Below are 24,631 nucleotides of genomic sequence, written 5' to 3'. Positions count from 1 at the left end.
TCTCGTCTGTCCCTTCCACGTTCCCATCAGGATCTGTGTCATTTTTATATACCCAGGGCTCTATGTGCTTCGGCCACAATCTCTCAGAGATATTCCCCGTGTCTCGTCTGTCCCTTCCACGTTCCCATCAGGATCTGTGTCATTTTTATATACCCAGGGCTCTATGTGCTTCGGCAAAGGCATTCCGGATGCATTGGAGGTCTTCTTCAGAGCGTGGTGCGGTGGCAGGACCATTCACATGTCATTTTTATATACCCAGGGCTCTATGTGCTTTGGCAAAGGCATTCCGGATGCATTGGAGGTCTTCTTCAGAGCGTGGTGCGGTGGCATTGCCATCCGCATGCTGAAGCTCCACCAGAGAAAGCAGGACCATTCACATGTCATTTTTATATACCCAGGGCTCTATGTGCTTCGGCCACAATCTCTCAGAGATATTCCCCGTGTCTCGTCTGTCCCTTCCACGTTCCCATCAGTACTAACTTCTCCCCAATTTCCCAGTTCAGGCTGAAAGTCTTTGACCTGAAACTTTAACTTCTGTTTCTGTCTCCATGGAAACTGCCTGACCTGCTGAATGTTTTCCTGTGTATCTTCCTGCGTATCACTCCCACTTCACCATTAGTGTCCAGAGCTTGACACTGCAGCTGGTGTCTTTATGTGGCTTGAGTTTTAACTCAAAGACCCATTGTCCAGAGCTACTCAAGTGCCATGCATACAGCATAGAACATTACAGTACTCTCCAGGCCATTCAGCCCACAATATCGTGCTGACTTTTAACCTACTCCAAGATCAATCGAGCCCTTCCTTTCCATATTGCCTTCCAGTTTTCTATCATCCATGTGCCTATCGAAGAGTTTCTTAAATGTCCCTCATGTATCTGCCTCTACTACTACCCCTGGCAGAGGGTTCTATGTATCCACCACTCTCCGTAAAATAAAAGTACCTCTGACATACCCCTATACTCTTCTCCTTAATATTATGTCCCTCGTACAAACCACTTCCACCCTGGGGACAGCCTCTGTCTGTGCAGCTTATCATCTCGCACACCTTTTTCAAGTCACCTCTCATCCTCCTTGCAGGTCTTCAGTCAATCTTTGACTTTCCATGAGAAAGCAAACATTAACCCCTTCATTTCTGTATACACCACACCCCCTTCCCGCAGGTTGCGGAGAACAACTACCTGGCTCTGCTGGATTTCTTCAGGAAGTTCTGGAATTTCACCAAGAATGACTTCTACGTGTTTGGCGAAAGTTACGGTGGGATTTACGTGCCAACGCTGAGCTTGAAGATCGCAAATGGTCCAGCAAAAATCAATCTCAAGGTATTCCTGTTCCATTTCAGCGCTGACACCCAAATCAGGATCCCCCAACCTGTTAATTCCTCAGAGTTTCAAAGAGTGCGGGGGGGGGCCTCAGTCAAGTAGGGGGGTGACAGGGCGGATATCACGTTTCAAGGGACAGCGGATGCTGGAATCCGGAACTACACACGTGGGGTACTGGAGCAACTCCACAGGCCAGAGACGATCTGTGAAGGGAAATGGAGAACAGACACTTGTGTGGAGACCATTCATTCATCAGGGCTGGAGGTTGAGGGGTGAGATCTGGCAGGTGAGAGGGTGAAGGGAAGGGGGTTCAGTGAGATCTGGCAGGTGAGAGGGTGAAGGGAAGGGGAGGGGTGAGATCTGGCTGGTGAGAGGGTGAAGGGAAGGGGAGGGAGGGGTGAGATCTGGCAGGTGAGAGGGTGAAGGGAAGGGGAGGGGTGAGATCTGGCAGGTGAGAGGGTGAAGGGAAGGGGAGGGGTGAGATCTGGCAGGTGAGAGGGTGAAGGGAAGGGAAGGGAGGGGTGAGATCTGGCAGGTGAGAGGGTGAAGGGAAGGGAAGGGAGGGGTGAGATCTGGCAGGTGAGAGGGTGAAGGGAAGGGGAGGGGTGAGATCTGGCAGGTGAGAGGGTGAAGGGAAGGGAGGGGGAGGGGTGAGATCTGGCAGGTGAGAGGGTGAAGGGAAGGGAGGGGGAGGGGTGAGATCTGGCAGGTGAGAGGGTGAAGGGAAGGGGAGGGGTGAGATCTGGCAGGTGAGAGGGTGAAGGGAAGGGGAGGGGTAAGATCTGGCAGGTGAGAGGGTGAAGGGAGGGGGAGGGGTGAGATCTGGCAGGTGAGAGGGTGAAGGGAGGGGAGGGGTGAGATCTGGCAGGTGAGAGGGTGAAGGGAAGGGAGGGGTAAGATCTGGCAGGTGAGAGGGTGAAGGGAGGGGAGGGGTGAGATCTGGCAGGTGAGAGGGTGAAGGGAAGGGAGGGGTAAGATCTGGCAGGTGAGAGGGTGAAGGGAAGGGAGGGGTGAGATCTGGCAGGTGAGAGGGTGAAGGGAAGGGAGGGGGTTCAGTGAGATCTGGCAGGTGAGAGGGTGAAGGGAAGGGAGGGGGAGGGGTGAGATCTGGCAGGTGAGAGGGTGAAGGGAGGGGGAGGGGTGAGATCTGGCAGGTGAGAGGGTGAAGGGAGGGGGTTCAGTGAGATCTGGCAGGTGAGAGGGTGAAGGGAGGGGGAGGGGTGAGATCTGGCAGGTGAGAGGGTGAAGGGAAGGGGAGGGGTGAGATCTGGCAGGTGAGAGGGTGAAGGGGAGGGAGGGGGAGGGGTGAGATCTGGCAGGTGAGAGGGTGAAGGGAAGGGAGGGGTGAGATCTGGCAGGTGAGAGGGTGAAGGGAGGGGGTTCAGTGAGATCTGGCAGGTGAGAGGGTGAAGGGAAGGGGAGGGGTGAGATCTGGCAGGTGAGAGGGTGAAGGGAGGGGTTCAGTGAGATCTGGCAGGTGAGAGGGTGAAAGGAAGGGAGGGGGTTCAGTGAGATCTGGCAGGTGAGTGGGTGAAGGGAGGGGGTTCAGTGAGATCTGGCAGGTGAGTGGGTGAAGGGAGGGGGTTCAGTGAGATCTGGCAGGTGAGAGGGTGAAGGGAGGGGGTTCAGTGAGATCTGGCAGGTGAGAGGGTGAAGGGAAGGGGAGGGGTGAGATCTGGCAGGTGAGAGGGTGAAGGGAAGGGGAGGGGTGAGATCTGGCAGGTGAGAGGGTGAAGGGAAGGGGAGGGAGGGGTGAGATCTGGCAGGTGAGAGGGTGAAGGGAAGGGAGGGGTGAGATCTGGCAGGTGAGAGGGTGAAGGGAAGGGGAGGGGTGAGATCTGGCAGGTGAGAGGGTGAAGGGAAGGGAGGGGTGAGATCTGGCAGGTGAGAGGGTGAAGGGAAGGGAGGGGTGAGATCTGGCAGGTGAGAGGGTGAAGGGAAGGGGAGGGGTGAGATCTGGCAGGTGAGAGGGTGAAGGGAAGGGACGGGTGAGATCTGGCAGGTGAGAGGGTGAAGGGAAGGGACGGGTGAGATCTGGCAGGTGAGAGGGTGAAGGGAGGGGGAGGGGTGAGATCTGGCAGGTGAGAGGGTGAAGGGAAGGGAGGGGTGAGATCTGGCAGGTGAGAGGGTGAAGGGAGGGGGTTCAGTGAGATCTGGCAGGTGAGAGGGTGAAGGGAGGGGGTTCAGTGAGATCTGGCAGATGAGAGGGTGAAGGGAAGGGAGGGGTGAGATCTGGCAGGTGAGAGGGTGAAGGGAAGGGAGGGGTGAGATCTGGCAGGTGAGAGGGTGAAGGGAAGGGAGGGGGAGGGGTGAGATCTGGCAGGTGAGAGGGTGAAGGGAAGGGAGGAGTGAGATCTGGCAGGTGAGAGGGTGAAGGGAAGGGAGGGGGTTCAGTGAGATCTGGCAGGTGAGAGGGTGAAGGGAAGGGAGGGGTGAGATCTGGCAGGTGAGAGGGTGAAGGGAAGGGAGGGGGAGGGGTGAGATCTGGCAGGTGAGAGGGTGAAGGGAAGGGAGGAGTGAGATCTGGCAGGTGAGAGGGTGAAGGGAGGGGGTTCAGTGAGATCTGGCAGGTGAGAGGGTGAAGGGAAGGGAGGGGTGAGATCTGGCAGGTGAGAGGGTGAAGGGAAGGGAGGGGGTTCAGTGAGATCTGGCAGGTGAGAGGGTGAAGGGAAGGGGAGGGGTGAGATCTGGCAGGTGAGAGGGTGAAGGGAAGGGGAGGGGTGAGATCTGGCAGGTGAGAGGGTGAATGGAAGGGAGGGGGTTCAGTGAGATCTGGCAGGTGAGAGGGTGAAGGGAATGGGAGGGGTGAGATCTGGCAGGTGAGAGGGTGAAGGGAAGGGAGGGGTGAGATCTGGCAGGTGAGAGGGTGAATGGAAGGGAGGGGTGAGATCTGGCAGGCGAGAGGGTGAAGGGAGGGGAGGGGGTTCAGTGAGATCTGGCAGGTGAGAGGGTGAAGGGAGGGGGAGGGGTGAGATCTGGCAGGTGAGAGGGTGAAGGGAAGGGGAGGGGTGAGATCTGGCAGGTGAGAGGGTGAAGGGAGGGGAAGGGGAGGGGTGAGATCTGGCAGGTGAGAGGGTGAAGGGAAGGAAGGGGGAGGGGTGAGATCTGGCAGGTGAGAGGGTGAAGGGAATGGGAGGGGTGAGATCTGGCAGGTGAGAGGGTGAAGGGAAGGGAGGGGGAGGGGTGAGATCTGGCAGGTGAGAGGGTGAAGGGAATGGGAGGGGTGAGATCTGGCAGGTGAGAGGGTGAAGGGAAGGGAGGGGTGAGATCTGGCAGGTGAGAGGGTGAAGGGAAGGGGAGGGGTGAGATCTGGCAGGTGAGAGGGTGAAGGGAGGGGGTTCAGTGAGATCTGGCAGGTGAGAGGGTGAAGGGAAGGGAGGGGTGAGATCTGGCAGGTGAGAGGGTGAAGGGAAGGGGAGGGGTGAGATCTGGCAGGTGAGAGGGTGAAGGGAGGGGGAGGGGTGAGATCTGGCAGGTGAGAGGGTGAAGGGAAGGGAGGGGGAGGGGTGAGATCTGGCAGGTGAGAGGGTGAAGGGAAGGGACGGGTGAGATCTGGCAGGTGAGAGGGTGAAGGGAAGGGGAGGGGTGAGATCTGGCAGGTGAGAGGGTGAAGGGAATGGGAGGGGTGAGATCTGGCAGGTGAGAGGGTGAAGGGAATGGGAGGGGTGAGATCTGGCAGGTGAGAGGGTGAAGGGAAGGGAGGGGGAGGGGTGAGATCTGGCAGGTGAGAGGGTGAAGGGAAGGGAGGGGTGAGATCTGGCAGGTGAGAGGGTGAAGGGAAGGGAAGGGGAGGGGTGAGATCTGGCAGGTGAGAGGGTGAAGGGAAGGGGAGGGGTGAGATCTGGCAGGTGAGAGGGTGAAGGGAAGGGAGGGGTGAGATCTGGCAGGTGAGAGGGTGAAGGGAAGGGAGGGGTGAGATCTGGCAGGTGAGAGGGTGAAGGGAAGGGACGGGTGAGATCTGGCAGGTGAGAGGGTGAAGGGAAGGGGAGGGGTGAGATCTGGCAGGTGAGAGGGTGAAGGGAAGGGAGGGGTGAGATCTGGCAGGTGAGAGGGTGAAGGGAAGGGGAGGGGTGAGATCTGGCAGGTGAGAGGGTGAAGGGAAGCGAGGGGGTTCAGTGAGATCTGGCAGGTGAGAGGGTGAAGGGAAGGGACGGGTGAGATCTGGCAGGTGAGAGGGTGAAGGGAATGGGAGGGGTGAGATCTGGCAGGTGAGAGGGTGAAGGGAATGGGAGGGGTGAGATCTGGCAGGTGAGAGGGTGAAGGGAATGGGAGGGGTGAGATCTGGCAGGTGAGAGGGTGAAGTGAAGGGAGGGGGAGGGGTGAGATCTGGCAGGTGAGAGGGTGAAGGGAGGGGGAGGGGTGAGATCTGGCAGGTGAGAGGGTGAAGGGAAGGGGAGGGGTGAGATCTGGCAGGTGAGAGGGTGAAGGGAGGGGGTTCAGTGAGATCTGGCAGGTGAGAGGGTGAAGTGAAGGGAGGGGGAGGGGTGAGATCTGGCAGGTGAGAGGGTGAAGGGAAGGGAGGGGGTGAGATCTGGCAGGTGAGAGGGTGAAGGGAGGGGGTTCAGTGAGATCTGGCAGGTGAGAGGGTGAAGGGAGGGGGTTCAGTGAGATCTGGCAGGTGAGAGGGTGAAGGGAGGGGGTTCAGTGAGATCTGGCAGGTGAGAGGGTGAAGGGAAGGGAGGGGTGAGATCTGGCAGGTGAGAGGGTGAAGGGAAGGGAGGGGGAGGGGTGAGATCTGGCAGGTGAGAGGGTGAAGGGAAGGGAGGGGTGAGATCTGGCAGGTGAGAGGGTGAAGGGAAGGGAAGGGGAGGGGTGAGATCTGGCAGGTGAGAGGGTGAAGGGAAGGGGAGGGGTGAGATCTGGCAGGTGAGAGGGTGAAGGGAAGGGAGGGGTGAGATCTGGCAGGTGAGAGGGTGAAGGGAAGGGAGGGGTGAGATCTGGCAGGTGAGAGGGTGAAGGGAAGGGACGGGTGAGATCTGGCAGGTGAGAGGGTGAAGGGAAGGGGAGGGGTGAGATCTGGCAGGTGAGAGGGTGAAGGGAAGGGAGGGGTGAGATCTGGCAGGTGAGAGGGTGAAGGGAAGGGGAGGGGTGAGATCTGGCAGGTGAGAGGGTGAAGGGAAGCGAGGGGGTTCAGTGAGATCTGGCAGGTGAGAGGGTGAAGGGAAGGGACGGGTGAGATCTGGCAGGTGAGAGGGTGAAGGGAAGGGAGGGGTGAGATCTGGCAGGTGAGAGGGTGAAGGGAAGGGAGGGGGAGGGGTGAGATCTGGCAGGTGAGAGGGTGAAGGGAAGGGAGGGGTGAGATCTGGCAGGTGAGAGGGTGAAGGGAGGGGAGGGGTGAGATCTGGCAGGTGAGAGGGTGAAGGGAAGGGAGGGGTGAGATCTGGCAGGTGAGAGGGTGAAGGGAGGGGGAGGGGTGAGATCTGGCAGGTGAGAGGGTGAAGGGAGGGGGTTCAGTGAGATCTGGCAGGTGAGAGGGTGAAGGGAAGGGAGGGGTGAGATCTGGCAGGTGAGAGGGTGAAGGGAGGGGGTTCAGTGAGATCTGGCAGGTGAGAGGGTGAAGGGAAGGGAGGGGTGAGATCTGGCAGGTGAGAGGGTGAAGGGAAGGGAGGGGTGAGATCTGGCAGGTGAGAGGGTGAAGGGAAGGGAGGGGTGAGATCTGGCAGGTGAGAGGGTGAAGGGAAGGGGAGGGGTGAGATCTGGCAGGTGAGAGGGTGAAGGGAGGGGGAGGGGTGAGATCTGGCAGGTGAGAGGGTGAAGGGAGGGGGTTCAGTGAGATCTGGCAGGTGAGAGGGTGAAGGGAGGGGGTTCAGTGAGATCTGGCAGGTGAGAGGGTGAAGGGAGGGGGTTCAGTGAGATCTGGCAGGTGAGAGGGTGAAGGGAAGGGAGGGGTGAGATCTGGCAGGTGAGAGGGTGAAGGGAGGGGGTTCAGTGAGATCTGGCAGGTGAGAGGGGGACCCAAGTAAGGAAGGATGGAGGAGATGTTGATATGTTTTTAGTCGCAGTAGAGTGTGGATTAGAATCCGATCTATTCTCAGTTACAGGACATGTTGTGAAATTTGTTTAGTGGCAGTAGTACAGTGGAATTCCTAAAAAAGTCGAAGTACATAAACAACAAACAATAGAAAAAAATAACGTGTAGTGATCAAAGGTTGATGGACCATGCCTAACTGTGATGGCAGAGGGGAGGCAGCAAAGACAGGGGAATGTAGCTACAAAGTAATGGGCTGCTCAATTAAAACTGTGTTCAGAAATGCCTGTTCTTAGAGAGTGGTGAACCTCGGCCCCCGAGGGTATCGGAGGCCAGGCCATTGGGAGCGTTTCACTTGGAGGGATAAGTATTTGATAGATGGAACTGACACGGAAGAGATTTCAGCCTTGGCCACACTGCCTGGTGTCCGAGTCTTGAGGGACCAAGCGGGCTCCTCCCGCTCCTGTTTTTTTGTGTTTCTAAGTTGGCAACCTGTCCTAGCTGGGGCCAAGATCGATGCTCCATTGACGGGCTGGACTGACAGCCTGTTGTTGCGAGAGGAGGGAGGCAGCCCCAATGTACCCCAGCAAGTACTCTGTCTCTGCACAGCAGATCGCACGAAGGAAATGGGGCAAGAGACCTTATGGAATGATGGGAACTGTGCAGCCATGACTTTCTGCCCATTGTAGCTGAGGTGATCAGAATTCGACTCCTCCCAGCACCAGTTATACAGTTACACACTTTAGACACCACTTAAATATGCGGTCCCCTGCTGCCACCTTGGGGTGAATTAAACATATTCCCCATCTACCCTTGAATTCTGCCTCAAATTGGCACCACTTGGATTTTGACCCCACTGCCACAGGAATCTCTCTCTATATTTACTCCATCCCAGCCCTTGTCATTTCTGGACGTGCCTTTGATCATCAGCCATCCCTGTTCCGGCTGACCCTTCCTTTCCTCTTGCAGATAGTTTCAGAACTGCGAATCCCTTCTGCATCTATTTCTGTGCGATCACATCCTCCCTGTAAACTGGTGACCAGAATTACTTTCACACAGAAGCTGTGCTTTAACTTGTGACCTGCAGGGATGTTGCTGGGACCACAGGGTTGTGTTACATGGAGAGATTGGACAGGCTGGGATTGTTTCCCCTGGAGTGCAGGAGGCTGAGGGATAACCCTAGTAGAGGTTTATATATTTATGAGGGGCAACAGCTTTTTCCCTTTTCCAAGGGTAGGGGTGTCTAAAACTGGTGGGTACAGGTTTAAGATGAGAGGGGAAATATTTAAAGGATGTAACCCTCTCCCCGTGGTCGTTAGCTATCTCTGGCTAACAATCACGTGACTCAGCTGTGCATGGGTAACGGTGAGAAGTCCGTATTCAATAAGCTACACACGTCTCGGGTCAGTATGGTCCCTGTTCAAGCAGGAAGGTTGGAATGTTCCAGTGAAGGAATGGAAACAGTGCTGAATGCTGTGTAAATGCTGACCCCTGCACCAGTGGAACAGTGAAGTATATTTACAGATATTTCAACTTTAACAAAAACTTAACAGAGAAAGGGCCCAGCTGAGTTAACCCAGTCCAAATGAGTAGCTTTGCTGGGATTACAGCAACCACAGTTCTGCTTCCCTCGAAGAGCATATCGAACGAACTGGATGACTCGGGAGTATTCCTCCTGTCAACTATTCGTCTACACCAGGGGTCAGCAACCTTTACCACTGAAAGAGCCACTTGGACCCGTTTCCCACAGAAAAGAAAACACTGGGAGCCGCAAAACCCGTTTGACATTTAAAATGAAATAACACTGCATACAACGTTTTGTTTTGCCTTTATGCTATGTATAAACAAACTATAATGTGTTGCATTTATGAAATTGATGAACTCCTGCAGAGAAAACGAAATTACATTTCTGCATGCAACAAAAACATTTTGAACTCCGAAAAAAAGACGTTGGGTTGAAGGTTACTTTTAAGTAAAATACTCAACGTCTATTTGAGTCCTTCTTGTATTTATGAAAAACGCCAAACTTAAATTTGCCGCCAGCAGCAAACCAAAAATAACGTCAGCCAGCTGTCAACCTGAAAAATAAAAGGACTATTTCACTGAACAATGAAAACATATGAATATACGTAAAATAATAGGCAATTAAAATATTTATCATACTTGTTCAGGTTGACTCACACCTGACAATGCAGTCGTATTCAGTAGGGATGGATCGATGCTTAGGGGAGTGACCGGGAAGGATAATGTGTTTTTTTCCTCTCTGAACTCACAGAAGCGTTTCCCAAACGATGTTTGCATTGCAATGATTGCAGAATGTAAATACTCCGATTTTATCGTGTCGTGACCTTGTTTGAACTCTCTCAAATTGGGGAAGTGAGACAATGTGTCTTTCTGTAAATCTCTGGCAAGCAACGTCAACTTGCGCTCGAATGCCAAAACATCCTCCAACATGTGCAGGGCTGTACGTCCTTACCCCGTTGAAGAGCTGCGTTCAGCGTGTTCAGGTGCGCTGTCATGTCTACCATGAAGTGTAGCTTTTCCAGCCACTCTGGCTGTTCCAGCTCAGGAAAGGTGAGCCCTTTGCTGCCCAGGAAAGTTTTCACTTCTTCCAGACACGCGACAAAGCGTTTCAGCACCTCCCCTCTGGACAGCCAGCGATAAAAACACGTTGTAGCGGTTGCTACACGCAGTCAGTAAACTGCAGTCAAAGATAGCTTTATTCGAACTAAACAGCCTTGCTTTTAAGCCTCCCTCAACCCGCCCCCCATGGACGCAGATGCTGCAAAAGACACGTACTCACAAACCCCCGTAGGCTATCTCCCTTAGCCTGAACGCTGGCTAATTGTGAGCCAGTTCGGATGTGTCAGGAAATGGGTCGCCACAACGTCTTATTTAGATTGTACAAGATCACCATAATCTTCAAATTTAGATTTACATTTCAAAAACTAACATAAAATACATTTTAATTAAATACTGACCATGTAGCGGTGTGCTACACGCAGCGCTAAAATTACGACACGGAGTCGGTAACTGCAGTCGAAGGAAAAAACTTTATTCGAAATCTTCAGCCTCACTTTTAAGCCTCCCTCAACCTGCCCCCCATGGCGCAGAGGCTCCAAAGCTCTGTGCTCGCAAACCCCCGTAGGCTATCTAATAGTGAGTCGGTTCGGATGTGCCAGGAAAAGGGTCGCCACAACCAATTATTTCCCAAAGCAACAGGGAGCCGCAGCACAGACGTAAAAGAGTCACATGTGGCTCCGGAGCCGCGGGTTGCCGACCCCCGGTCTACACAAAGCACTTCTTCCAATGGGCTCTCTCCTTCGATCGGCATTCTGCGCTTCTTCCCCTATCCACAACTCCTTCTCCTGCAAACCCTCCCGACAAGAGACCCAGATAACTGTCTGTCTGAAATCGAACCCCAGCATGTTCTCTCAACTGTTCAATGGCATCCCACGGGCAGAAGGTTACAGCTTGTTGCCAAGACAACCCCAAGCGGCCGATACAACTGGGCAGGTGGCTCCTTATCTCGGCTGAAGCTGAACACGAGCAGAACACACACGGCAGAGCAGTGGGAATACAGTTTGAACCAGGGCGTTACTAGGAGATCTGAGGTGCAACTTCTTCATGCAGAAGGTGGTGGCGGAGCTATAACATTTACAGGTTCTCTGGACGAGTACGAGAAAGGATTGGAAGGATCTGTGCCAAACACAGGAGAATGAGATTAGCACAGCTGGGAAAGGTCTGGATGAGGCAGGCTGTTTCTGTACTACGCTCTGCGCTGGAGTTGCCGTCTGCTGTGTGCACTGGCTAATAAAACGCTCTGTGTCTTTGAACCGCCCAATTGCCCCGTCCTCCTGCCTTTAGATGTTAATCTCTGGCAGGAACCCAGAGGAATCATAATCACAAGAGACTCTGGAAATCTTGAGCACAGAGAAGATGAAGGAGGGTCCCAGGAAGGTCTATAGAAGGAAATCAACTGCTGACGTTTCAGGTTGAGACCCTTCGTCAGGACTGGAAAGGAAGGGGGAAGGTGGGGGTGGGGGAAGGGGAAGGAGTGTGATAGGTGTGTCACCCCCTCAATGGAAACCTGGCTTGCTGCCGGCCCCGCTAACGGCCACGGGACTGAGCAGTGAGAAGGCCAACTTTCATTAACAATAGACATCTATGGTCGGCATGATTTGGGATTTAACCAAACAGGAACATAGTGATGTTCCAATTAAACAAACTTCGATCTGAGCAAATAGTGCACAAATACTCCCCATACACAACTGTCGGTCAGCAAGAAATAACAAATCATACGCCGCATAAAATTATGAAGAAAGTATATTTACAAAGTTCAGCTTTATGGAACAGTTAGTAGGAAAAAGAAAAGGGAAGAAATAGAAGGGCCCATTTCAGTTAACACAGTCCAAACGTTCACAGTTGGAACTCATCCTGGAGTTGTCTTCTCACTCAAGTGAGTCTGTGTGTCACGCGAAATGCATCTCAAACAAACGGGAGTATTGGCCCTTCTTCCTTGGAGGCATTCCTCCAGACAAAGCACCTTGTGCAAGAGAGACGGCTTCCTCAGCCACCTTCCCTCTCGTCCTCTCACAAACCCCGGACCCCACCTGTGTCCATCACAAATCTCCCTCTGCTCAGCTTTCCCTCGCACCTTCCCCCACTTCCAGCAGCATGATTGGCTGACACAGCATCCCTAAGCTGACCGTCACAGCCCCTGACCTTCAGCCGAAACCCAAGCAGGACACAGAAAGCTACTAAATGGAATATCCCAGAGCATTAGCAGTAACAATCTCAACCAGGGCAATACAGATGAAACCAGGTGAAAGTGAAGAAATTACTCAGAATTCAGCTGCTTCTTCCTAACCAATGCCATGGGACAGGGGATTCTGGGGATTGGGGGTAGCTCAGTGTCTTGGATGGTCAGTAACTCTTCCAATCAGGTGGGCCGGGTGCTGAGATTGACCCTGTCTGGTGCTGCTTTAGGTTCTGTCCTGACATCATAATCTCCCAGTCACATGCTGATTTTTTAGAACCACTTTAAATTACCTTTTTTTGGCTTATATCAGTGGTAGCAACAGCCCAGGCCTCTTCCCAGAGTCTCACAATGTCAGAATCAGAATCAGCTTCATCATGACTGCTTTCAATGACGTAAAATGTGTTCTGTTGCAGCAGTAGAAAGTGCAAAGTCAGAAAATTGGTATAAACTATAAAAACAAATCAGTAAGACAAATAGAAAGAGCAAACAGGTGGTGATCAGGCCCAGATAGCGGAGGGGAAGAAGCTGTTCCTGAAGCATGGACTGTGCATCCGCAGGCTCCTGTACCTCATCCCCAATGGCAGGAATGGGAAGTCCAGGATCCTGATGTTCTTGGTGATAACTGCCACCTTTTCAGGGCACTGTCTTGTTGAATACAATTCCAGGTTAACTAGTGGTGGGGGGAAGGTAACACACCTGTACTGGGTAGTCAGAGATGGGTGAAGGTAACACACCTGTACTGGGTAGTCAGAGATGGGTGAAGGTAACACACCTGTACTGGGTTGTCAGAGATGGGTGAAGGTAACACACCTGTACTGGGTTGTCGGAGATGGGTGAAGGTAACACAACTGTACTGGGTTGTCAGAGATGGGTGAAGGTAACACACCTGTACTGGGTTGTCAGAGATGGGTGAAGGTAACACAACTGTACTGGGTTGTCAGAGATGGGTGAAGGTAACACACCTGTACTGGGTTGTCAGAGATGGGTGAAGGTAACACACCTGTACTGGGTTGTCAGAGATGGGTGAAGGTAACACACCTGTACTGGGTTGTCAGGGATGGGTGAAGGTAACACACCTGTACTGGGTTGTCAGAGATGGGTGAAGGTAACACACCTGTACTGGGTTGTCAGAGATGGGTGAAGGTAACACACCTGTACTGGGTTGTCAGAGATGGGTGAAGGTAACACAACTGTACTGGGTTGTCAGAGATGGGTGAAGGTAACACACCTGTACTGGGTAGTCAGAGATGGGTGAAGGTAACACACCTGTACTGGGTTGTCAGGGATGGGTGAAGGTAACACACCTGTACTGGGTTGTCAGAGATGGGTGAAGGTAACACACCTGTACTGGGTTGTCAGGGATGGGTGAAGGTAACACACCTGTGTGGGTTGTCAGAGATGGGTGAAGGTAACACACCTGTACTGAGTTGCAAGAGATGGGTGAAGGTAACACACCTGAGTGGGGTGTCAGGGATGGGTGAAGGTAACACACCTGTGTGGGTTGTCAGAGATGGGTGAAGGTAATGCACCTGTACTGGGTTGTCAGAGATGGGTGAAGGTAACGCACCTGTACTGAGTTGTCAGAGATGGGTGAAGGTAACACAACTGTACTGGGTTGTCAGAGATGGGTGAAGGTAACACACCTGTACTGGGTTGTCAGAGATGGGTGAAGGTAACACACCTGTACTGGGTTGTCAGAGATGGGTGAAGGTAACACACCTGTACTGGGTTGTCAGAGATGGGTGAAGGTAACGCACCTGTACTGGGTTGTCAGAGATGGGTGAAGGTAACACACCTGTGTGGGTTGTCAGAGATGGGTGAAGGTAACACACCTGTGTGGGTTGTCGGAGATGGGTGAAGGTAACACACCTGTACTGGGTTGTCAGAGATGGGTGAAGGTAACACACCTGTACTGGGTTGTCAGAGATGGGTGAAGGTAACACACCTGTGTGGGTTGTCAGGGATGGGTGAAGGTAACACACCTGTACTGGGTTGTCAGAGATGGGTGAAGGTAACACACCTGTACTGGGTTGTCAGAGATGGGTGAAGGTAACACACCTGTACTGGGTTGTCAGAGATGGGTGAAGGTAACACACCTGTACTGGGTTGTCAGAGATGGGTGAAGGTAACACACCTGTACTGGGTTGTCAGAGATGGGTGAAGGTAACACACCTGTACTGGGTTGTCAGAGATGGGAGAAGGTAACACACCTGTGTGGGTTGTCAGAGATGGGTGAAGGTAACACACCTGTACTGGGTTGTCAGAGATGGGTGAAGGTAACGCACCTGTACTGGGTTGTCAGAGATGGGTGAAGGTAACACAACTGTACTGGGTTGTCAGAGATGGGTGAAGGTAACACAACTGTACTGGGTTGTCAGAGATGGGTGAAGGTAACACACCTGTACTGGTTTGTCAGAGATGGGTGAAGGTAACACACCTGTGTGGGTTGTCAGAGTTGGATGAAGGTAACACACCTGTACTGGGTTGTCAGAGATGGGTGAAGGTAACACACCTGTACTGGGTTGTCAGAGATGGGTGAAGGTAACACACCTGTACTGGGTTGTCAGAGATGGGTGAAGGTAACACACCTGTGTGGGTTGTCAGAGATGGGTGAAGGTAACACACCTGTGTGGGTTGTCAGGGATGGGTGAAGGTAACACACCTGTGTGGGTTGTCAGGGATGGGTGAAGGTAACACACCTGTACTGGGTTGTCAGAGATGGGTGAAGGTAACACACCTGTACTGGGTTGTCAGGGATGGGTGAAGGTAACACACCTGTGTGGGTTGTCATGGATGGGTGAAGGTAACACACCTGTACTGGGTTGTCAGAGATGGGTGAAGGTAACACACCTGTGTGCGTTGTCAGAGATGGGTGAAGGTAATGCACCTGTACTGGGTTGTCAGAGATGGGTGAAGGTAACACACCTGTGTGGGTTGTCAGAGTTGGATGAAGGTAACACACCTGTACTGGGTTGTCAGAGATGGGTGAAGGTAACGCACCTGTACTGGGTTGTCAGAGATGGGTGAAGGTAACACACCTGTACTGGGTTGTCAGAGATGGGTGAAGGTAACACACCTGTACTGGGTTGTCAGAGATGGGTGAAGGTAACACACCTGTACTGGGTTGTCAGAGATGGGTGAAGGTAACACACCTGTACTGGGTTGTCAGGGATGGGTGAAGGTAACACACCTGTGTGGGTTGTCATGGATGGGTGAAGGTAACACACCTGTACTGGGTTGTCAGAGATGGGTGAAGGTAACACACCTGTACTGGGTTGTCAGAGATGGGTGAAGGTAACACACCTGTACTGAACTGTCAGAGATGGTTGAAGGTAACACACCTGTGTGGGGTGTCAGGGATGGGTGATGGTAACACACCTGTGTGGGTTGTCAGAGATGGGTGAAGGTAACACACCTGTGTGGGTTGTCGGAGATGGGTGAAGGTAACACACCTGTACTGGGTTGTCAGAGATGGGTGAAGGTAACACACCTGTACTGGGTTGTCAGAGATGGGTGAAGGTAACACACCTGTGTGGGTTGTCAGGGATGGGTGAAGGTAACACACCTGTACTGGGTTGTCAGAGATGGGTGAAGGTAACACACCTGTACTGGGTTGTCAGAGATGGGTGAAGGTAACACACCTGTACTGGGTTGTCAGAGATGGGTGAAGGTAACACACCTGTACTGGGTTGTCAGAGATGGGTGAAGGTAACACACCTGTACTGGGTTGTCAGAGATGGGTGAAGGTAACACACCTGTACTGGGTTGTCAGAGATGGGAGAAGGTAACACACCTGTGTGGGTTGTCAGAGATGGGTGAAGGTAACACACCTGTACTGGGTTGTCAGAGATGGGTGAAGGTAACGCACCTGTACTGGGTTGTCAGAGATGGGTGAAGGTAACACAACTGTACTGGGTTGTCAGAGATGGGTGAAGGTAACACAACTGTACTGGGTTGTCAGAGATGGGTGAAGGTAACACACCTGTACTGGTTTGTCAGAGATGGGTGAAGGTAACACACCTGTGTGGGTTGTCAGAGTTGGATGAAGGTAACACACCTGTACTGGGTTGTCAGAGATGGGTGAAGGTAACACACCTGTACTGGGTTGTCAGAGATGGGTGAAGGTAACACACCTGTACTGGGTTGTCAGAGATGGGTGAAGGTAACACTGCTGTACTGGGTTGTCAGAGGTTGGTGAAGGTAACACACCTGTACTGGGTTGTCAGGGATGGGTGAAGGTAACACACCTGTGTGGGTTGTCAGGGATGGGTGAAGGTAACACACCTGTACTGGGTTGTCAGAGATGGGTGAAGGTAACACACCTGTACTGGGTTGTCAGGGATGGGTGAAGGTAACACACCTGTGTGGGTTGTCATGGATGGGTGAAGGTAACACACCTGTACTGGGTTGTCAGAGATGGGTGAAGGTAACACACCTATACTGAACTGTCAGAGATGGTTGAAGGTAACACACCTGTGTGCGTTGTCAGAGATGGGTGAAGGTAATGCACCTGTACTGGGTTGTCAGAGATGGGTGAAGGTAACACACCTGTGTGGGTTGTCAGAGTTGGATGAAGGTAACACACCTGTACTGGGTTGTCAGAGATGGGTGAAGGTATCGCACCTGTACTGGGTTGTCAGAGATGGGTGAAGGTAACACACCTGTACTGGGTTGTCAGAGATGGGTGAAGGTAACACACCTGTACTGGGTTGTCAGAGATGGGTGAAGGTAACACACCTGTACTGGGTTGTCAGAGATGGGTGAAGGTAACACACCTGTACTGGGTTGTCAGGGATGGGTGAAGGTAACACACCTGTGTGGGTTGTCATGGATGGGTGAAGGTAACACACCTGTACTGGTTTGTCAGAGATGGGTGAAGGTAACACACCTGTACTGGGTTGTCAGAGATGGGTGAAGGTAACACACCTGTACTGAACTGTCAGAGATGGTTGAAGGTAACACACCTGTGTGGGGTGTCAGGGATGGGTGATGGTAACACACCTGTGTGGGTTGTCAGAGATGGGTGAAGGTAATGCACCTGTACTGGGTTGGCAGGGATGGGTGAAGGTAACACACCTGTACTGAGTTGTCAGAGATGGGTGAAGGTAACACACCTGTACTGGTTTGTCAGAGATGGGTGAAGGTAACACACCTGTACTGGGTTGTCAGAGATGGGTGAAGGTAACACACCTGTACTGGGTTGTCAGAGATGGGTGAAGGTAACACACCTGTACTGGGTTGGCAGGGATGGGTGAAGGTAACACACCTGTACTGGGTTGTCAGAGATGGGTGAAGGTAACACACCTGTACTGGTTTGTCAGAGATGGGTGAAGGTAACACAGCTGTACTGAGTTGTCAGAGATGGGTGAAGGTAACACACCTGTACTGGTTTGTCAGAGATGGGTGAAGGTAACACACCTGTACTGGGTTGTCAGAGATGGGTGAAGGTAACACACCTGTACTGGGTTGTCAGAGATGGGTGAAGTTAACACACCTGTACTGGTTTGTCAGAGATGGGTGAAGGTAACACACCTGTACTGGGTTGTCAGAGATGGGTGAAGGTAACACACCTGTACTGGGTTGTCAGGGATGGGTGAAGGTAACACACCTGTACTGGGTTGTCAGAGATGGGTGAAGGTAACACACCTGTACTGGGTTGTCAGGGATGGGTGAAGGTAACACAACTGTACTGGGTTGTCAGGGATGGGTGAAGATAACACACCTGTACTGGGTTGTCGGAGATGGGTGAAGGTAACACACCTGTACTGGGTTGTCGGAGATGGGTGAAGGTAACACAACTGTACTGGGTTGTCGGAGATGGGTGAAGGTAACACACCTGTACTGGGTTGTCAGAGATGGGTGAAGGTAACACAACTGTACTGGGTTGTCAGAGATGGGTGAAGGTAACACACCTGTACTGGGTTGTCAGAGATGGGTGAAGGTAACACACCTGTACTGGGTTGTCAGAGATGGGTGAAGGTAACACACCTGTACTGGGTTGTCAGGGATGGGTGAAGGTAACACACCTGTACTGGGTTGTCAGAGATGGGTGAAGGTAACACACCTGTACTGGGTTGTCAGAGATGGGTGAAGGTAACACAACTGTACTGGGTTGTCAGAGATGGGTGAAGGTAACACACCTGTACTGGGTAGTCAGAGATGGGTGAAGGTAACACACCTGTACTGGGTTGTCAGGGATGGGTGAAGGTAACACACCTGTACTGGGTTGTCAGAGATGGGTGAAGGTAACACACCTGTACTGGGTTGTCAGGGATGGGTGAAGGTAACACACCTGTGTGGGTTGTCAGAGATGGGTGAAGGTAACACACCTGTACTGAGTTGCAAGAGATGGGTGAAGGTAACACACCTGTGTGGGGTGTCAGGGATGGGTGAAGGTAACACACCTGTGTGGGTTGTCAGAGATGGGTGAAGGTAACGCACCTGTACTGGGTTGTCAGAGATGGGTGAAGGTAACGCACCTGTACTGGGTTGTCAGAGATAGGTGAAGGTAACGCACATGTACTGGGTTGTCAGAGATGGGTGAAGGTAACGCACCTGTACTGAGTTGTCAGAGATGGGTGAAGGTAACGCACCTGTACTGGGTTGTCAGAGATGGGTGAAGGTAACGCACCTGTACTGGGTTGTCAGAGATGGGTGAAGGTAACACACCTGTGTGGGTTGTCGGAGATGGGTGAAGGTAACACACCTGTGTGGGTTGTCGGAGATGGGTGAAGGTAACACACCTGTACTGGGTTGTCAGAGATGGGTGAAGGTAACACACCTGTACTGAACTGTCAGGGATGGGTGAAGGTAACACACCTGTGTGGGTTGTCAGGGATGGGTGAAGGTAACACACCTGTGTGGGTTGTCAGAGATGGGTGAAGGTAACGCACCTGTACTGGGTTGTCAGAGATGGGTGAAGGTAACACACCTGTGTGGGTTGTCAGAGGTGGATGAAGGTAACACACCTGTGTGGGTTGTCAGAGATGGGTGAAGGTAACACACCTGTACTGAACTGTCAGAGATGGTTGAAGGTAACACACCTGTGTGGGTTGTCAGAGATGGGTGAAGGTAACGCACCTGTAGTGGGTTGTCAGAGATGGGTGAAGGTAACGCACCTGTACTGGGTTGTCAGAGATGGGTGAAGGTAACACACCTGTACTGGGTTGTCAGAGATGGGTGAAGGTAACACACCTGTACTGGGTTGTCAGAGATGGGTGAAGGTAACACACCTGTACTGGGTTGTCAGAGATGGGTGAAGGTAACACACCTGTACTGGGTTGTCAGAGATGGGTGAAGGTAACACACCTGTACTGGGTTGTCAGAGATGGGTGAAGGTAACACACCTGTACTGGGTAGTCAGAGATGGGTGAAGGTAACACACCTGTACTGGGTTGTCAGAGATGGGTGAAGGTAACACACCTGTACTGGGTTGTCAGACATGGGAGAAGGTAACACACCTGTGTGGGTTGTCAGAGATGGGTGAAGGTAACACACCTGTACTGAACTGTCAGAGATGGTTGAAGGTAACACACCTGTGTGGGTTGTCAGAGATGGGTGAAGGTAACGCACCTGTACTGGGTTGTCAGAGATGGGTGAAGGTAACGCACCTGTACTGGGTTGTCAGAGATGGGTGAAGGTAACACACCTGTGTGGGTTGTCAGAGGTGGATGAATGTAACACACCTGTACTGGGTTGTCAGAGATGGGTGAAGGTAACACACCTGTACTGGGTTGTCAGAGATGGGTGAAGGTAACACACCTGTACTGGGTTGTCAGAGATGGGTGAAGGTAACACAACTGTACTGGGTTGTCAGAGATGGGTGAAGGTAACACACCTGTACTGGGTTGTCAGAGATGGGTGAAGGTAACACAACTGTACTGGGTTGTCAGAGATGGGTGAAGGTAACACTGCTGTACTGGGTTGTCAGAGGTTGGTGAAGGTAACACACCTGTACTGGGTTGTCATTGATGGGTGAAGGTAACACACCTGTACTGGGTTGTCAGAGATGGGTGAAGGTAACACACCTGTACTGGGTTGTCAGGGATGGGTGAAGGTAACACACCTGTACTGGGTTGTCAGGGATGGGTGAAGGTAACACACCTGTACTGGGTTGTCAGAGATGGGTGAAGGTAACACACCTGTGTGGGTTGTCAGAGATGGGTGAAGGTAACACACCTGTGTGGGTTGTCAGAGATGGGTGAAGGTAACACACCTGTACTGGGTTGTCAGAGATGGGTGAAGGTAACACAACTGTACTGGGTTGGCAGGGATGGGTGAAGGTAACACACCTGTACTGGGTTGTCAGAGATGGGTGAAGGTAACACACCTGTACTGGTTTGTCAGAGATGGGTGAAGGTAACACAGCTGTACTGAGTTGTCAGAGATGGGTGAAGGTAACACACCTGTACTGGGTTGTCAGGGATGGGTGAAGGTAACACACCTGTGTGGGTTGTCAGGGATGGGTGAAGGTAACACACCTGTACTGGGTTGTCAGAGATGGGTGAAGGTAACACAACTGTACTGGGTTGGCAGGGATGGGTGAAGGTAACACACCTGTACTGGTTTGTCAGAGATGGGTGAAGGTAACGCACCTGTACTGAGTTGTCAGAGATGGGTGAAGGTAACACACCTGTGTGGGTTGTCAGAGGTGGATGAATGTAACACACCTGTACTGGGTTGTCAGAGATGGGTGAAGGTAACACACCTGTACTGGGTTGTCAGAGATGGGTGAAGGTAACACACCTGTACTGGGTTGTCAGAGATGGGTGAAGGTAACACAACTGTACTGGGTTGTCAGGGATGGGTGAAGGTAACACACCTGTACTGGGTTGTCAGAGATGGGTGAAGGTAACACACCTGTACTGGGTTGTCAGAGATGGGTGAAGGTAACACACCTGTACTGGTTTGTCAGAGATGGGTGAAGGTAACACACCTGTACTGGTTTGTCAGAGATGGGTGAAGGTAACACAACTGTACTGGGTTGTCAGGGATGGGTGAAGGTAACGCACCTGTACTGGGTTGTCAGAGATGGGTGAAGGTAACACACCTGTGTGGGTTGTCAGAGATGGGTGAAGGTAACGCACCTGTACTGGGTTGTCAGAGATGGGTGAAGGTAACGCACCTGTACTGGGTTGTCAGAGATGGGTGAAGGTAACAGACCTGTTGTGGTTGTCAGAGGTGGATGAATGTAACACACCTGTACTGGGTTGTCAGAGATGGGTGAAGGTAACACACCTGTACTGGTTGTCAGAGATGGGTGAAGGTAACGCACCTGTACTGGGTTGTCAGGGATGGGTGAAGGTAACACACCTGTACTGGGTTGTCAGAGATGGGTGAAGGTAACACAGCTGTACTGAACTGTCAGAGATGGTTGAAGGTAACACACCTGTACTGGGTAGTCGGAGATGGGTGAAGGTAACACACCTGTACTGGGTTGTCAGAGATGGGTGAAGGTAACACAACTGTACTGGGTTGTCAGAGATGGGTGAAGGTAACACACCTGTACTGGGTTGTCAGAGATGGGTGAAGGTAACACAACTGTACTGGTTGTCAGAGATGGGTGAAGGTAACACACCTGTACTGGGTTGTCAGAGATGGGTGAAGGTAACACTGCTGTACTGGGTTGTCAGAGGTTGGTGAAGGTAACACACCTGTACTGGGTTGTCATTGATGGGTGAAGGTAACACACCTGTACTGGGTTGTCAGAGATGGGTGAAGGTAACACACCTGTACTGGGTTGTCAGGGATGGGTGAAGGTAACACACCTGTGTGGGTTGTCATGGATGGGTGAAGGTAACACACCTGTACTGGGTTGTCTGAGATGGGTGAAGGTAACGCACCTGTACTGAGTTGTCAGAGATGGGTGAAGGTAACGCACCTGTACTGGGTTGTCAGAGATGGGTGAAGGTAATGCACCTGTACTGGGTTGTCAGAGATGGGTGAAGGTAACACACCTGTACTGGGTTGTCAGAGATGGGTGAAGGTAACACAACTGTACTGGGTTGTCAGAGATGGGTGAAGGTAACACACCTGTACTGGGTTGTCAGAGATGGGTGAAGGTAACCACAACTGTACTGGGTTGTCAGAGATGGGTGAAGGTAACACACCTGTACTGGGTTGTCAGAGATGGGTGAAGGTAACACTGCTGTACTGGGTTGTCAGAGGTTGGTGAAGGTAACACACCTGTACTGGGTTGTCATTGATGGGTGAAGGTAACACACCTGTACTGGGTTGTCAGAGATGGGTGAAGGTAACACACCTGTACTGGGTTGTCAGGGATGGGTGAAGGTAACACACCTGTGTGGGTTGTCATGGATGGGTGAAGGTAACACACCTGTACTGGGTTGTCAGAGATAGGTGAAGGTAACACACCTGTACTGAACTGTCAGAGATGGTTGAAGGTAACACACCTGTGTGGGGTGTCAGGGATGGGTGAAGGTAACACACCTGTGTGGGTTGTCAGAGATGGGTGAAGGTAATGCACCTGTACTGGGTTGTCAGAGATGGGTGAAGGTAACGCACCTGTACTGGGTTGTCTGAGATGGGTGAAGGTAACGCACCTGTACTGAGTTGTCAGAGATGGGTGAAGGTAACGCACCTGTACTGGGTTGTCAGAGATGGGTGAAGGTAATGCACCTGTACTGGGTTGTCAGAGATGGGTGAAGGTAACGCACCTGTACTGGGTTGTCAGAGATGGGTGAAGGTAACACACCTGTACTGGGTTGTCAGAGATGGGTGAAGGTAACACACCTGTACTGGGTTGTCAGAGATGGGTGAAGGTAACACACCTGTACTGGGTTGTCAGGGATGGGTGAAGGTAACACACCTGTGTGGGTTGTCATGGATGGGTGAAGGTAACACACCTGTACTGGGTTGTCTGAGATGGGTGAAGGTAACGCACCTGTACTGAGTTGTCAGAGATGGGTGAAGGTAACGCACCTGTACTGGGTTGTCAGAGATGGGTGAAGGTAATGCACCTGTACTGGGTTGTCAGAGATGGGTGAAGGTAACACACCTGTACTGGGTTGTCAGAGATGGGTGAAGGTAACACAACTGTACTGGGTTGTCAGAGATGGGTGAAGGTAACACACCTGTACTGGGTTGTCAGAGATGGGTGAAGGTAACACAACTGTACTGGGTTGTCAGAGATGGGTGAAGGTAACACACCTGTACTGGGTTGTCAGAGATGGGTGAAGGTAACACTGCTGTACTGGGTTGTCAGAGGTTGGTGAAGGTAACACACCTGTACTGGGTTGTCATTGATGGGTGAAGGTAACACACCTGTACTGGGTTGTCAGAGATGGGTGAAGGTAACACACCTGTACTGGGTTGTCAGGGATGGGTGAAGGTAACACACCTGTGTGGGTTGTCATGGATGGGTGAAGGTAACACACCTGTACTGGGTTGTCAGAGATAGGTGAAGGTAACACACCTGTACTGAACTGTCAGAGATGGTTGAAGGTAACACACCTGTGTGGGGTGTCAGGGATGGGTGAAGGTAACACACCTGTGTGGGTTGTCAGAGATGGGTGAAGGTAATGCACCTGTACTGGGTTGTCAGAGATGGGTGAAGGTAACGCACCTGTACTGGGTTGTCTGAGATGGGTGAAGGTAACGCACCTGTACTGAGTTGTCAGAGATGGGTGAAGGTAACGCACCTGTACTGGGTTGTCAGAGATGGGTGAAGGTAATGCACCTGTACTGGGTTGTCAGAGATGGGTGAAGGTAACGCACCTGTACTGGGTTGTCAGAGATGGGTGAAGGTAACACACCTGTACTGGGTTGTCAGAGATGGGTGAAGGTAACACACCTGTACTGAGTTGTCAGAGATGGGTGAAGGTAACGCACCTGTACTGGGTTGTCAGAGATGGGTGAAGGTAACACACCTGTACTGGGTTGTCAGAGATGGGTGAAGGTAACACACCTGTACTGGGTTGTCAGAGATGGGTGAAGGTAACACACCTGTACTGGGTTGTCAGAGATGGGTGAAGGTAACACACCTGTACTGGGTTGTCAGAGATGGGTGAAGGTAACACACCTGTACTGGGTTGTCAGAGATGGGTGAAGGTAACACACCTGTACTGGGTTGTCAGAGATGGGTGAAGGTAACACACCTGTACTGGGTTGTCAGAGATGGGTGAAGGTAACACACCTGTACTGGGTTGTCAGAGATGGGTGAAGGTAACACACCTGTACTGGGTTGTCAGAGATGGGTGAAGGTAACACACCTGTACTGGTTTGTCAGAGATGGGTGAAGGTAACACACCTGTACTGGTTTGTCAGAGATGGGTGAAGGTAACACTCCTGTACTGGGTTGTCAGAGATGGGTGAAGGTAACACACCTGTACTGGGTTGTCAGGGATGGGTGAAGGTAACACACCTGTACTGGGTTGTCAGAGATGGGTGAAGGTAACACACCTGTACTGGGTTGTCAGAGATGGGTGAAGGTAACGCACCTGTACTGGGTTGTCAGAGATGGGTGAAGGTAACACACCTGTACTGGGTTGTCAGAGATGGGTGAAGGTAACACTCCTGTACTGGGTTGTCAGAGATGGGTGAAGGTAACACACCTGTACTGGGT

The 24,631-nt window shown here is 52.1% G+C and overlaps 1 protein-coding gene across 1 annotated transcript in view; it reads left to right on the top strand.

The window, feature by feature from the left end:
- The window catches only part of LOC132407114 (lysosomal protective protein-like), a 73,393-nt gene that overhangs the window by 3,384 nt on the left and 45,378 nt on the right, over positions 1–24,631 (top strand). The window contains exon 3 of the mRNA XM_059993408.1: positions 1,160–1,318. Within this exon, the coding sequence (XP_059849391.1) occupies positions 1,160–1,318 (159 nt within the window). The remainder of the gene's footprint in view (positions 1–1,159; positions 1,319–24,631) is intronic.

The sequence above is a fragment of the Hypanus sabinus genome, chromosome 17 (genome assembly GCF_030144855.1).
Source record: "Hypanus sabinus isolate sHypSab1 chromosome 17, sHypSab1.hap1, whole genome shotgun sequence".
Classification (NCBI taxonomy): Eukaryota; Metazoa; Chordata; class Chondrichthyes; order Myliobatiformes; family Dasyatidae; genus Hypanus; species Hypanus sabinus.
The sequence above is the reverse complement of the archived record's forward strand: the minus strand, read 5'-3'. Positions and strand labels throughout refer to the sequence as shown.